At 36.2% G+C, this 13,746-nt stretch overlaps 1 protein-coding gene across 5 annotated transcripts in view; it reads left to right on the top strand.

Annotated features, from left to right (window-relative positions):
• FAM149B1 (family with sequence similarity 149 member B1) overlaps positions 1-13,746 on the top strand; it is a 205,297-nt gene that overhangs the window by 14,470 nt on the left and 177,081 nt on the right. For all 5 annotated transcript variants that reach the window (XM_007478370.3, XM_056819372.1, XM_007478368.2 and 2 more), the window contains 2 exons: positions 9,517-9,687; positions 12,132-12,319. In XM_007478370.3, the coding sequence (XP_007478432.2) occupies positions 9,517-9,687; positions 12,132-12,319 (359 nt within the window). The remainder of the gene's footprint in view (positions 1-9,516; positions 9,688-12,131; positions 12,320-13,746) is intronic.

The following is a 13,746-nucleotide window of genomic DNA, read 5'->3' on the forward strand; positions in this document are numbered from 1 at the left end:
GAATTTTCTGGTGGAAATCTGTCACCTGCTGGATCCATTGTTCAGAAGTAGCTTCAATCTACTAAGTATTGTAAATCTTCAGGCATAAGGAAATGAAGCACTACATTTTGGTAGCTATGAATGTGATATGGTAGGGAAACAGTGTATAATGAGAACCCCAATCTAATCATATCCTTTGATCCACCAATTCTATCGCTCATACTATATTGCAAAGCTATTATTAGAAAGGGAAAAGGCCATAGTTGTACAAACATATTCATAGCTGCCTTATATATAATTGTGAAAAACTGAAAACAAACTATGTCCAGTGGATGGGGAATGATTGAATAAATTTGATAGACTCATTGTATCATAGATGTGGACATTTCTTCTGCCACTATAGCTCACAAATTTCATCAGTGCTTTGTTGTCCTGTGCAATTGTTTTCCATATCTTTGCTTTGTAATATGGGGATAGTGTGATGTTGCAAAAACAACTATCCAGACCACTGATATATGGAAGGACAGGCCAAAAGAAATGAAGTGAAGTTAAGTAAGGTTAACATATATTACTATAAAGACCAGTAATGTCCTCCATGGGTATGCCCTTTGCCTAGGCAGATACCATCCCTCTAATAAGTTAGTAAATGGTTTTTGAAAGTTACTGTAGCTAAAAAATTGGTCATTCTACAGCCAACTTGGTGATGAGTCTGACCAGACTTGTCCACGCTGGTCCTTGGATGACAGATGTAGACAGGCTATCACTAGTTTTCATAAGGCCTACTAGAGATTATACTACACACACACATAGCCTTCAAGGATTTAGGGTCAACCTTGGGCCAGGATGAAGCCTTATAGTAAGATTCTATAGTAAGATGTTTTGTTAGTTGTGATCACCTTTTTTTTTTAAACCCTTACCTTCCATCTTCGAATCAATACTCTGAATTGGTTCCAAGGCAGAAGAATAGTAAGGGTTAGGCAATGGGGGTTAAGTGACTTGCCCAGGGTCACACAGCTGGGAAGTGTCTGAGGCTAGATTTGAACCTAGGATCTCCCATCTCTAGGCCTGGCTCTCAATCTATGATCATTTTTTTAAAAAATGTAAATAGTTAAGTTTTAGGGATTTGGCAATTTACTCCATATTTGATTTATTTTTATTGTTTCATGTTAAGTTTATAATAATAATTTTAAAAATTTTAGAGGTAAATAAAGATATTGTCTCATTAGCAATGAAAGGAATTAAAATTTAAAATGTTAGATATACCAATCAAACTTAAAAAAGTAAACAGAAGGGGGCATCTGGGTAACTCAGTGGATTGAGAGCCAGGACAAGAGACAGGAGGCCCTGGGTTCAAACCTGGCCTCACACCCTTCCTAGCTGTCCCTGGGAAAATTGCTTAACCCTTGCTGCCTAGCCCTTATCACTCTTCTGCCTTGGAACCAATACATAGTGTTGATTCTAAGGTGGAAGGTAAGAATTAAAAAAAAAAAGTAAATAGACATCAGGGAAGCTAGATGGCTCAGTTGATACAGTGCCTAGCCTGAAGACTAAAGGTAGTGCATTCAAATCTGACCTCAGATATGTCCTAGCTGTGTGACTCTGGACAAGTCACTTTACTCCAATTTGTTAGCCCTTACTGCTCTTCTCCCCTTAGAATCTAAGACAGAAGTTAAGGGTTTTTTTTAAAAGGACACAAAATCATAAAATCCACCATTCTCAGGGAAATGGGAGAATAAGCACACATTATTAGTAACACTCTAAATTAGCTTAGTTTTTTAAGAAAAATTTTAATTATTTCAGTATTTTGATGGATCTCATTGATGTGACCACTCTCTACAGCCCAACTGTCTTCCATTCTATATGATTCTTCCTATACCATTTTACAAATCCTCCAAGGATGACCTACTCAGTGCTCTGGAGGAGTTCTTCAAATTTTTTTAATATCTTGTTAATGTTAGTGCTCACCCTGTCCATCTTTTGTCCCTTCCACTTTCTACATTCTAATCAATCCAGTTCAATAAGAATTTACCATGTGCCAGGCATTGTGCCAGGTGTTGAGAATAGTCACTTAAAACAAAATAATACCTGACCTTAAGGAGTTTTCTACTTGAGAAAATGTTTACATTTGAGTAAATTGATGTAGTCATCTATATACAAATTAATAGAATATGAAGTAATTTGTGGAGCAGAAGAGGGGAGAACACCTAACTGGAATGAGAAAGCCCACTTGTAGGAGGTAGTAATTGAACTGAGCCTTAAAGGGGGCTGGTAATTCCACAAGATGCAGAAGAGTGGGGTAGCATCCTGCACAGGAAAGGCCTGAGATAGACTGTTGTGCAGAGGAGACAGCAACAAACCAGTTAGGCAGTAACATATAATCATTGAAGATTTTTAAAAACTGATTTTATCTACTTCCCTATTTGGCCACATGCCCCTTCACTAGCAGTCAGTCAACATGCATTTACTGTATGCACTGGGAATGCATATACCAAAATTCAAACATCCTTTCCTTCAAGGAACATATACTGCATCAGGGGAAACAACATGTACATATAATAATAACAATAGATAACATTTCTGTGGCATTTGTTATGAAGTAATTTAGGGAACAGAGTGGTACTAGGAGCTCAGGTGGGCTTCCTAGGAAAGGCCTCATAGGAGGTTGTATTTGAGCTGAGCTTTGAAGGAAGTGAGGGGATTTTAAGATGAGATGGAATGTTTCGAGGAACAACAAGAAGACAGTTTGACTATGATGGGTAGTAAAAGTAAGTAATGTATACTAAATCTGGAAAGGTAGGTTGGAATCGTGTTGGGAAGGCTTAAGACTGTTAGTTTGCTCAGCAGGGCCATTACATGGCTGCCTTTCACAGACCCACTATTTTAGGAGAGTCTAATTGGGCCAACAGAAAAGATGAGTGCTAAATTTACCCATGCCTCTTCTTAGAACCTAGTGACACAAATCATAGCAATCAGCTGCTCAGAAATCTACATACTCAGAAATTTAATCTATATACTTCATGCATATTTTCTTCAGGAAGAGTCCAAAGGTGCTGAACATAGGGAAGATCCAAGAACACCACAAAAACAAGGATGACTATATTTAGACAGGAAATGGCTACTAGCCAATATGGAAATCATTTAAAAATTGAGCAAAAGTTAAAATTGACAGCAAATTAAATGATAAAGACAAGAATGCATTTCTTGCACTTAGAACATTTCTCATCCAATCTACTTAAACCTATTGGCTGAAAAATAGGAATAGATGAAAATCAATACATTGGCTCTGATCATCACCATTTTTTCTTAGGAAAAAGTTAACTAATTGAAAAAAATCACTTCCAACATAAGGGCTCTTAAGTTTTTTCAGCAAGTATTCAGTATTCAGTATTCAGCAAGTATTATTGCTGAACAGAACCTACAATATTCAAACACAGCTCCAATTAAGAAAGTCATAGGCAAAATATTAAAAGGAAGGGTGATAGAAGATTATAATTACTATCTAGAAAATAATTACAAATGTTAGAATTAAAAATTAGCTTGCTGAAAAACTCTTGTTGAGATCCAATTAAGCTATATCATCCTGAGAGTATTATAATTATGTAATTGCAAAGACAATGACAAACATGAAAAAGAAAAGATTTCTTGCATTTCTTTAAGAGTCCATTTCTGTCATCAGTGCCACTGGAAATACCACACTTCATGGGATTATGGGTTTATAGAATTAGAAGGGGTCTTAAAGATCATTCGGTCCAGTTTTTTTACGGTGTTCAGCCTTTCCATAACATCTCCAAACAACTAGCACTTACTGAGCACCTATTATGAGTCAGGAATTGTGCTATGTACAAATTTGAAACAGTCTCTGCCCTCAAGTTGCTTATAGTCTGTAAGGAAAGACAACATGTACATAAATACAAGAGAAATGAGTAAAAGCTAATTAAGGGACTGGGAATGCACTAGCAGCTAAGGAAAATGGGAAAGACTTCATGTAGAAGGTGATGTGTAAGCAGAATTTCAAAGGAAACAGATTCTAAGGCAAAGCTAAAGAAGAAGTACATTCTAGAAATAGGGGCAACTGCACAAAGATGAGAGAGATGGAGTGTTGTGTTCAAAGAACAGCTAGATCAATTTAACTGAACTGTAAAATGCAAGAAAGAGTAATGAGGTTGGAAAAATATTTCAGGGACAGTCTTTGAAGCCAAATAGATGAGTGTATATATATATGTACATATTTTTTTTAATTTTTTAAGTTTATTTTTGCTTAGTAGTTGTAAGTCATGCCTGACTCTTCATAACTCTATATGTGGTTTTCTCGGCAAAAATACTGGAATAGTTTGCCATTTCCTTCTCCAACTCATTTTACAGATGGGGAAACTGAAGCAAACAGTTGTGACTTGCCCAGGGTTACACAGCTAATACATATCTGAGGTTTAATTTGAACTCATCTATCTCATTTCAGGTCCAGCATCCTGTTTATCTACTGAGCCACTTAGTTCTCCTAGAAAAGTTTTTACCTGATCCTGAAGGCAGTAAAGAGCTTTTGGGGTTTATTGGGCAGGGGACAGGACCAGATCTGCACTATAGGAAAAATTCTTTGGCTGCTATGTGGAGGACGGATTGGGCAGGGGCAGAATTTTGAGTCAGGGAGATGAATTCTAATTGGTTATTGCCATAGTCATGTGAGATGTAATGAGAAACTGAATTAGCCATAGTCAGATAGAGAGAGAAGCAGATGGAGTGAGAGGTGTACAGTAGAAATAACAAGATCTGGCAACTGTTTGGATACAAGGTATAGGAGAGAGTGAGATCTCAAAAAGTGCATTGGGGATGTGAACATAGGTAATGAGAAGAAAACAAAAAGGTTTGGAAGATGGGTGAGTTTAGAGGGGGAAATGTAGCTTAAGTGACTTTTTCAACAAATTATTTCCCATTGATAGACTAAAAGATCATTTAAAAGTGACTTGATCATTCAATAAACATTCTTTATTAGAAGCCAAATACAAAGGCCCTCGAGGACCTTATAATCTAATAGAAGAGACAGTAAATATATAAAACAGGGGTGTAAAATTTTATATAAGATACATAAAGCAACTACAAGATAACCTTGGAAATCAGAGTGCTAACAGTGGGGAACTGAGAAAGGCCTTATGCCTAAAGAAATAAGATTTGAAGAGAAGGAAGCTAAGGAGAGCATTCTAGGCATAAAGGAGGGCAAGATGGAGGAAGTAGGACAATATGTCTAGAGTATGGAGTGCATGGAAGAAAGCAATGTGTCAGAAGACTAGCAGGGTGGAAAAGGGCAAGTTACAGAGAACTTTAAATGACAGTTGCCTCTGTAGAGATCCCTGGTAATCCTTGAGTTATCAGTATCATCAGACCAAAAATGATATAAATACATAGCTATTGCTACTGATAAGGGAACAGCTGGTAATCATTGAAAGTAAAGCACAATTTCCCAAATGCACCCCAGGTTGTGGGTTGTTTAGGGTTTTTTTCTAATTTAAAATCTACTTTATTAAAAATAGCAAATTCACACTGCACATTTTAATGCCAATGGCTGCTGCACAGTGAACTAAATAATGTATAGATTGTCTCTGTAAAGTAAAGCTTAGCTGTTACAACATACCCTTATGCATCATGGAATTTTATAGTATCGTCAGTCTTACAGAGGAGGTCCTATAAGAAATAAGTAGAAGAAGGCTTCCATATGTAGATGGTTAAGTCTCCAGATGTACCTGATGATAGATGGCATGCTGATTTATATCAAGCTCTGTAAAATTTCAGGACTTCTTCAGTGACTTCACTAGCCACTGAAACAAATTCAGCCTAGCCATCCACATAAGAAACACAGGTGAATAAAGGGTGCTCTCCATTGGACATGCAGTTGGATGAATCCATTGCTTTAGTCCATCAATAACCTATGAATAGGGGACAGGTAGGTGGCTCAGTGGATTGAGAGCCAGGCCCAGAGATGGGAAGTCTGGACTCAAATATGGCCTTAGACACTTCCTGGCTGTGTGACCCTGGACAGGTCGCTTAGCCCCTGTTGCCTAGTGCTTTTCTGTCTTGGAATCATTACACAGTATTGATTTAAAGACAGAAGATAAGGTTTTTTTTAAAAATACCTATGTGTATGTGGTAATGTTGATGAAAAATGAGTGAGGTATGAAACTGAATAGGATGAAGAGAATGTGCTGGATTGCACTGGAAAGATTGTCAAAAGCTTTCAATGATCACTACCTACACGTTGACCATATGTAATGAACTGTATACTCATCTCATTTTGATCATGAGATTAATCAGGAAACATTTACTAACTGACTTGTATATGTAGAGTCCTGTGCTGGGAAGATTAAAAGTTTAACTAAAATACAAAAATTCCATTTGAAGGAATATTGAAGGAATATTTGAAGGAAATCTTAAAAGGGAACAAAATAATGTATAGAACTGGTCATAGCAATGCTATTCATAATATTAAATACCAGAAATAATTCAAATACCTAATAACAAAATCCCAGAAATGGTAAATTAAAGAAAGAGTATTCTATATCAATTAAAAATGATGACTATGTAGACAGTACATTTTCAAAATAACCATTGGACAGTTGTAGAAATACTAGCTATTACAAAAAGGCAAGAAAAATAAATGTAGGGAATAAATTGAGCAGAAAAGAGGTTTAAATAGTCATGTACAAATGATACATTTTATTCAAAAAACTCGAGACATGACAAAAGTAATCAAGATTGACATTTTAGTAAAATTTCATGAGAAAATTGCATTTTTATTTCATTTTAAAATTGCATTTTATTTCACCAAAAAAATACACAAGAAATTGTTAGAATTAATAATTAGTGCTTCCAATGACAAAATATCACACCATATATATAAACACAATTATAAAATAACTTGTAGAAACAAAGTAAGAAATTATATAATTGTAGAGATGTCACAAAAGCCCCAGATTATAAGAATTGGAAAGGCCCTCAGAGCTTTCTCCAAACTAGATTAGAGCAGGAACATCCTCCACAGCATTTCTGAGAGTCAGTCAGCTTCTGCGTGGAGATGCTTAGTGAGGGGATGTACCACCTAAGGATCTGTTTCCTTATATTTAGTCCAAATCTGTTTCTCTGCAGCATCCACCCATTACTCCTGGACTTGCTCTCTGGGCCAAGGAGAACAAATCAGATCTGTATCTTCATTTGACCCCTCACTTTCACCTGCTCTATGGTGTAACTGCATTTTCTCTCATTCCCCTAATTGGATAAGGCAGGGGAGTTAGAATGCCAGTCACTTCTTTGAGGTTCATGTAATCCATATCAACCAACCAATCAAAATCCCAGTTTGTGGACAGTCCTCTGGGACACTCCCCTTCCTTCCTCAGTGAATTCAGTATTTGACTTAAATCATATATAAATTGATAATTCTTCAAGCACCCTAACATCACTATTCCTTGGGTCACTCATTTCTCATGACCTACTCCTCCATCCCACCTTATCTGCACACAGAGATGATCTTTCCATCACCCACAGATGCCCCACTTCTAGGTCAATGCGCTCTAAAATTCCTTTCTCTGGTCACAATCTATTAGCATTCCACCTACTTCTCAGCTTTCCAGTACAAAACCTTACTCCATGTCCATACCACAACTTCCAATGCTTCAACCTCTTAGTTCTTGCCCAGATGGTCCCTGCACTAGCTCCAACTCCTGAACTTCACACCCCATCCCCTAGATCCAAACCATTGCCATGACCTATTGATTTCCCCTAATACTATCCCTACCCTGGGGGTCTGCCTTCTTTAGGTTTCTCCTTATTCTAGTCCAACTTCCACCTATCTGCTAAAGTGATTGTTCTAAAGCATTCAACCACTTCACCCTTCCCCTCTCCCACCTCTTGTCAACTCCAGTGATTCCCTGTTATGTTAAGGATCAAATGTAAAATTCTCTATTTGCATTTAAAGCATTTCATAACCTACCCCTCCACTCTTTCTAGTCATTTTATCCCTTACCCCCACTTCTCCCAGGTACTCTAATCCAGTGATAGTGGTCTCCTTGCTGTTCCTGGAACAAGATAGTCTCTCTCTTAATTCTGTGAATTTTTACTTACTGCCCCTCGTAACTGAAATGCTCTGCCTCCTGGCTTTCTTCAAGTTTACGTTCAAATGTTGTATAGAGGTAGGAAATTATTATTCAACAAAAAGAAGTAATTATAAAATAGTCATTGGTGTAGGTTATATAACAATAAAGAGTTTTCACACCACAAAAAGAATATATCTTTAATAAAAAGGGAAGAAAAACTTTGGAAAAAAATCCTTCTGACAAATGTTTCTGATAAAAGGTTGACAGCCAAAATATAGTGTCTATCCAAATTTATAAGTGTAAGAGCCATTCCCCAATAAGTATCTGGTCAAAAAATGAATAGACATACATTGAAAGAAGAAATACAGATAGTAACCACATTTTTAGAAAATTTAAACTCTTTAATAAGAGAAATACAAATTAAAACAATTGACATACCAACTCTTATCCATAAAATTAGCAAAGAGGGTTAAAAATAAGTCAATGTTGATGTGACTTGGAAAACTGCTATACTTTACCTACTGGTAGAGCTGTGATTAATATAATCTCTTGGGAAAGCAACAACTAATTTATGTAATAACTGCTACAGATTATTCATACTTTTTTGCCTCAGTGATTCCCTTCCTATAACTCTATTTATTCTAAGGATATTATTAACAAGGGAAGAACATTTGTACAAAAATTCCTAACAGCAAGTTGGGGAATGGTGGGAGACTCAGATTAATGCAGAGGAATGTTATTGTGCCATAAGAAATGCCAAGTATGTAGAGTAAAAATAAATATGGGAAAATATACATGAGGTGATACAAAATAGAATGATAACCATATTTATGTTATATATATGTATACAAACTCAGAATTTTGTAAATAGTAATAGCAACAAAAACTAGAATAAAAAAGAACATTTAGAAGGAACAACAAAATAATTGTTTTACTATAGTAAGCACTTTAAAACAAACTATCAAAAACATTTTAAAATATACTATAAATAATGAAAACTTAGGGTTTCATGTACAGTCCTCTTGTATTTGAATATTATTTGTTGATTAAGTTTATAATTAAAAGAAAAAGGTATATGAGGTATGTCATTGTATGGAAATGTGTAAATGTTAAGTGAAAAAAGACTGAATATGAAATACCATGTATATACATATAACCATATAAATCACTTGCAAGCATTAAAAGAATTTGAGTGAAAAAAATAATTTGAAATTATTGTTTTTTAAAAGTAATTTAAAAAAGACATTTAAACAATGTAAGCTATCATGAATGTTAAATGAGTAGTATATGTAATAAGTGTAATAAAAACTCAAAGGAAGAAGAGATCATGAGTTAGGATAGTCAGAAAAGTACCTAAGATTTGAGGATTTCACTGGGTCCCATAACAATATTATATTGTAAGATAGTATTATTAATTGAAGATTGTACCATAATTTATGTTTGCCTTTACTTTTTCCCACAGGTTTGGTATAAGAGGTAAGAAGTTACCGTTTTCTCCTTCTAATGTCCATAAAGATGTTTCTGTCTCCAAATGTCCAAGCTCATGTTCTGTGGAAAGAGAAGATGAAGAAGAGGGTGTAATTGTCTCAGAAGGCATAATAGAAGAATATCTAGCATTCGACACTACAGACAAGTAGGTATTTTGACTTTTAAGCTGTTACCTCTTTCTAAGATGATTTATAATTTGTTTTCTAAACTTAATTACCAGTGTGATTTAGATTTGCCTCAATTTTGTGGTTTTTTATTTGCCATTTTTATTTTGCTTCCAAAACTAATATTGATATTTTCCCTATTGGATCAATTCCCATTAACTACCTTACTTTGTATTTATTTGTATATTCTCTACACATTTGCACCCCTGCCAAGAACCCTTCATCTCAGAGTTGGAAAGGACCCTCAAAGCCATCTAATTGAGCCCAAACCTGATCAGGAATCCTCTCTATATCCTATCCAAGTTTTCTGCAACTTCAAGCTTTTGCGGGAAGATCACCAGTGAAAACTGTGGTAACACATTACCTTCCCAGGCATCATATTTTACTTTGGGGTATCTCTGATAACAGGAAGTTTTTCCATATAACAAACCTAAATTTTCCTTTCTGCAAGCAAAGTTTTATCTTTGGTGCCTTCTTATTTCCCTTTTTGAGCCCCCTTTTTACCTGTTGGTTCTTTCTCCTCCATTCCTGTCAGAGATTCAGTACCGTTATGTTGTAGACTGGCTAACCAAAGCTCCCCACTGCTCTGCTACACCCAGGGAAAGGAGGGAAGGGCTCCTTTTCTGCCTAAATAACTCTTTTTCTGCTCTCTAATTCCTCTCATTATCTCTTACTCACTCAGTTTATTTCACTACATATTAGCAAAGCAAATTGATTAAGCTAGTTCATAACTGAGATATGTCATAATTAATGTTTTCCCTATTCTTTTTAATAATTCTCCAGATTTTTGCTTATTAGTAGCAACTGAATTTCCAATTGATAGGGTTTAGAGAAGCATTGGGGATGTTTTATTTAACTAAAAGCGAGGCTTTCCTTAAATCATACCATTCAGCCTAAATTATGTTCATTTCCCAGGATCTATGCTTTGGTTATTGCTCTTATTCTTCCTCTTCTTACAGTTTTATATGTGTTGCTTAAGACCCAAGAGGTCCATTGGATCTGGAACACAATGAAAAGACACCAGTTCTCACTGTTAGGGTCCGAGATTTGTCCATAAAAGTCAGGCGTATCCAAAACCTTTCCTACTTTCTGGCAGTCAGGCAAATTTATATGTATGCTCCTTGAATACATTCCATGTTGCAAAGTAAAGAACCACTTTGCTACCTGGTCTGTAGACCCAAGAGAGCCTTAGAAGGGCCTCAGAATATTTTCCTGCTCGTCCCACTTCTTCATTTTCCCATAGCTAGCCCTAGAAATTCTTGCTTTGGTTGAATTGGGTAAAAGTTACATCAGTCATAATCATTTATGAGTATTGTTTATTGTTTATCCTTCAATATGATCTCTTTCATCTTTGTTTCCCGTCTTGTATCATATCTTGTATTTTATATCTCTTTACATGTCCCCTCCCCGCAAATAGAATATAAGCTCCTTGAAGCCAGATTAGCCTTTTTAAAAATCTTTTTATTGGGGGAAGCTAGGTGGCTCAGTGAATTGTGAGCCAGGCCCAGAGATGGGAGGTCCTGGGTTGAAATCTGGCCTGAGACACTTCCTAGCTCTGTGACCCTGGGCAACTCACTTAACCCCCATTGCCTAGCCCTTTACCCCTTTTCTGCCTTGGAACCAATACACAGTATTGATTTCAAGACAAAAGGTAAGGGTTTAAAATAAATGAATAAAATAAAAATAAAAATCCTTTCATCTCCAGAATCAGCACAATAGGATAATGAAAGATTTTTGTTAAAATGGAAGTTAGCATATATCATAAGATGTATACTAATAATTATGCATATACATTATATATATGTATACTATGTATACATATGTATACATAAATATGTATATTATGTATACACATAACATTGAATAAGGATCAGATTGTTGTAAGTTGTAATTTATGACAATATTAAGTACAGTTCAAGTGTGTTTAGCCTTCATTTTGTTTACCTAGCATGATCATCCATCAACTCAGAACTTTAAAAATATTAGAGGCAGTTAGGTGGTTCAGAAGATAGAGAGCCAAACCTGGAGTCAGGAGGACCTGGTTTCAAATCTAGGCTCAGATACTTCCTAGCTCTGTGACCCTGGGTAAGTCACTAAATCCCTGTTGCCTAGCCCTTACCATTCTTCTCCCTTGGAACCAATACCTAGTATCGATTCTAAGACAGAAGGGGTTTTATATATGTATATATATTTTTAACACATTTATTACAGGATATTTCACACTGCATTTGCAGGGGAAAGAGAAGAAATTTGTAATGAAAATGCATGTTGTGCAGAGCTGTTTTTATTCAAAAGGCAGCTTTACTTGTATAATTTATAAACTAGGAGATTGTGGTAAGACCAAGCTACATTTCCAAAACTTAGTGTTCTACAAATACAAGAATTGAGAGTCTTTTCTGCCTTCTCTTTCTTTCCTCTGTTTTAGGGAAGATAGTTTACATGGAAGAAAATTAGGCCTGTCTTGTGAGAGAAAGAAATTAGGCTATCCTCCCATTGCTCCATTTCATTGCATGAAGGAGGATGTGCTTTCCTATATGTTTGACAACGTGTGGAGCAAGATGCTGGACTGCATGGAAGAGTTGATTCGAAGGCACTGGGAGGGATCAGCTTCAGGTAGGGATCTTTTTGGAAATAGTGTTTAAGAAAAAACCTCATCCTCCTCCAAATCAGCCTCAAAAGTTGAAGTTGTGGGGCCTAGATATATGTCTTCTCTTAAATTTACTTAAAGTAATTTTGTAAAAAGCTAGTTTGGGACCTTTTAAATAGTTTTCATATTTAATATATAGCAAAATCTCAATATTTACTCCTATACAGAGTAAGAATCAATACCAATCTTCTAGCCAAGTTATATCAGGCTTATATTTTCTAAAGTTATTATATTTTACAAGCTATTATGAACTCTTTCTCTTTCTTGTCATTTGCAGTTTTAAGCTTTACAGTATATCCAAATTTGAACACTGTTGTTTTTACATTTGCTTTATCTTTTGATGACATCCTCTAACACAGTGTTGGTGAACCTTTTAGAGATCGCATGCCCAAACTGTACTTCAAGCCTCCTGTGAGTCCCCTGTATTATCCACACAGTGGAGGGAGGAAGTGCTTGGATTGGGCTGCTGGGCAGAAGGTCAAGGCATGTGAGAATTGTCCTTAGGCCCACACAGTGGAAATGGGAAACAGAACAGCCTTCCTACACCGTGATGGGGCATACGTGTCACACCTTTGCCAACACAGCTCTAACATGGTTTTTTAAAAAGCAACAAAAACTTTCTAATTTATTAATATCTGGTGGTATCATGGTGCCTTTCTTTTTCTGTGAGCCATAAATCCAATCCCACAGGCATTAATTAACCAACCTCTATGTGCCAGTGGGTGCATTATATGGAAAGCTAGCCTTGAGACTGGAAAGACATCACCTTTAATATCTTTTGGCTATGGGGCTGTGTGCAAGTCACTTAACCTAAATGCTTCAGGCAGTACTCTAGAGCAAGGAGTTTCCCTGTCTGTACACCATTGCTTCCCAAAGACTCTCAGCAGTCTGCTAGGTCAAAACTTGTTGTAGTAATTAATAATAAATCCCACCTCTCTTCCTATCCTCAGTAACCCAGGCCCTTGGTTAGGGACTAGGTATGCAGTCAAAACTTATCCTCTTCTAAAGAAGCTTAAATTCTTAGGGAGGGAAAGGAAGAGTGATAGACATGTACACAGAGGAATCTATTAAAAATTAATATAGGGGATGTGGCAGTGGGACTCATGGTTGGTGGTCTTTAATGTCCCACCCAGCTCTGAAATTCTAAGTCCAGCAATGAGGAAAGATCATTCTGTTTGGCAAATAGGTAGTCATAAATAACCTTCAGTTTCAGGACGGTTTGTAGAGTTGAAAGCTATTTGTAGGGTATGGAAGTGAGATTATTCTCTTGAGAATTTTGAAAGTGAAAAGAAGGTTCAAGAAGATTGGACAGGATTATTTCATTGCTATCATTATGAGACCTAAGGTCTTCAAGAACAGGGAATGCTAACATTTTGAGATTGAAGAAGAGTCA

The sequence above is a fragment of the Monodelphis domestica genome, chromosome 1, assembly GCF_027887165.1.
Source record: "Monodelphis domestica isolate mMonDom1 chromosome 1, mMonDom1.pri, whole genome shotgun sequence".
NCBI classification, from domain to species: domain Eukaryota; kingdom Metazoa; phylum Chordata; class Mammalia; order Didelphimorphia; family Didelphidae; genus Monodelphis; species Monodelphis domestica.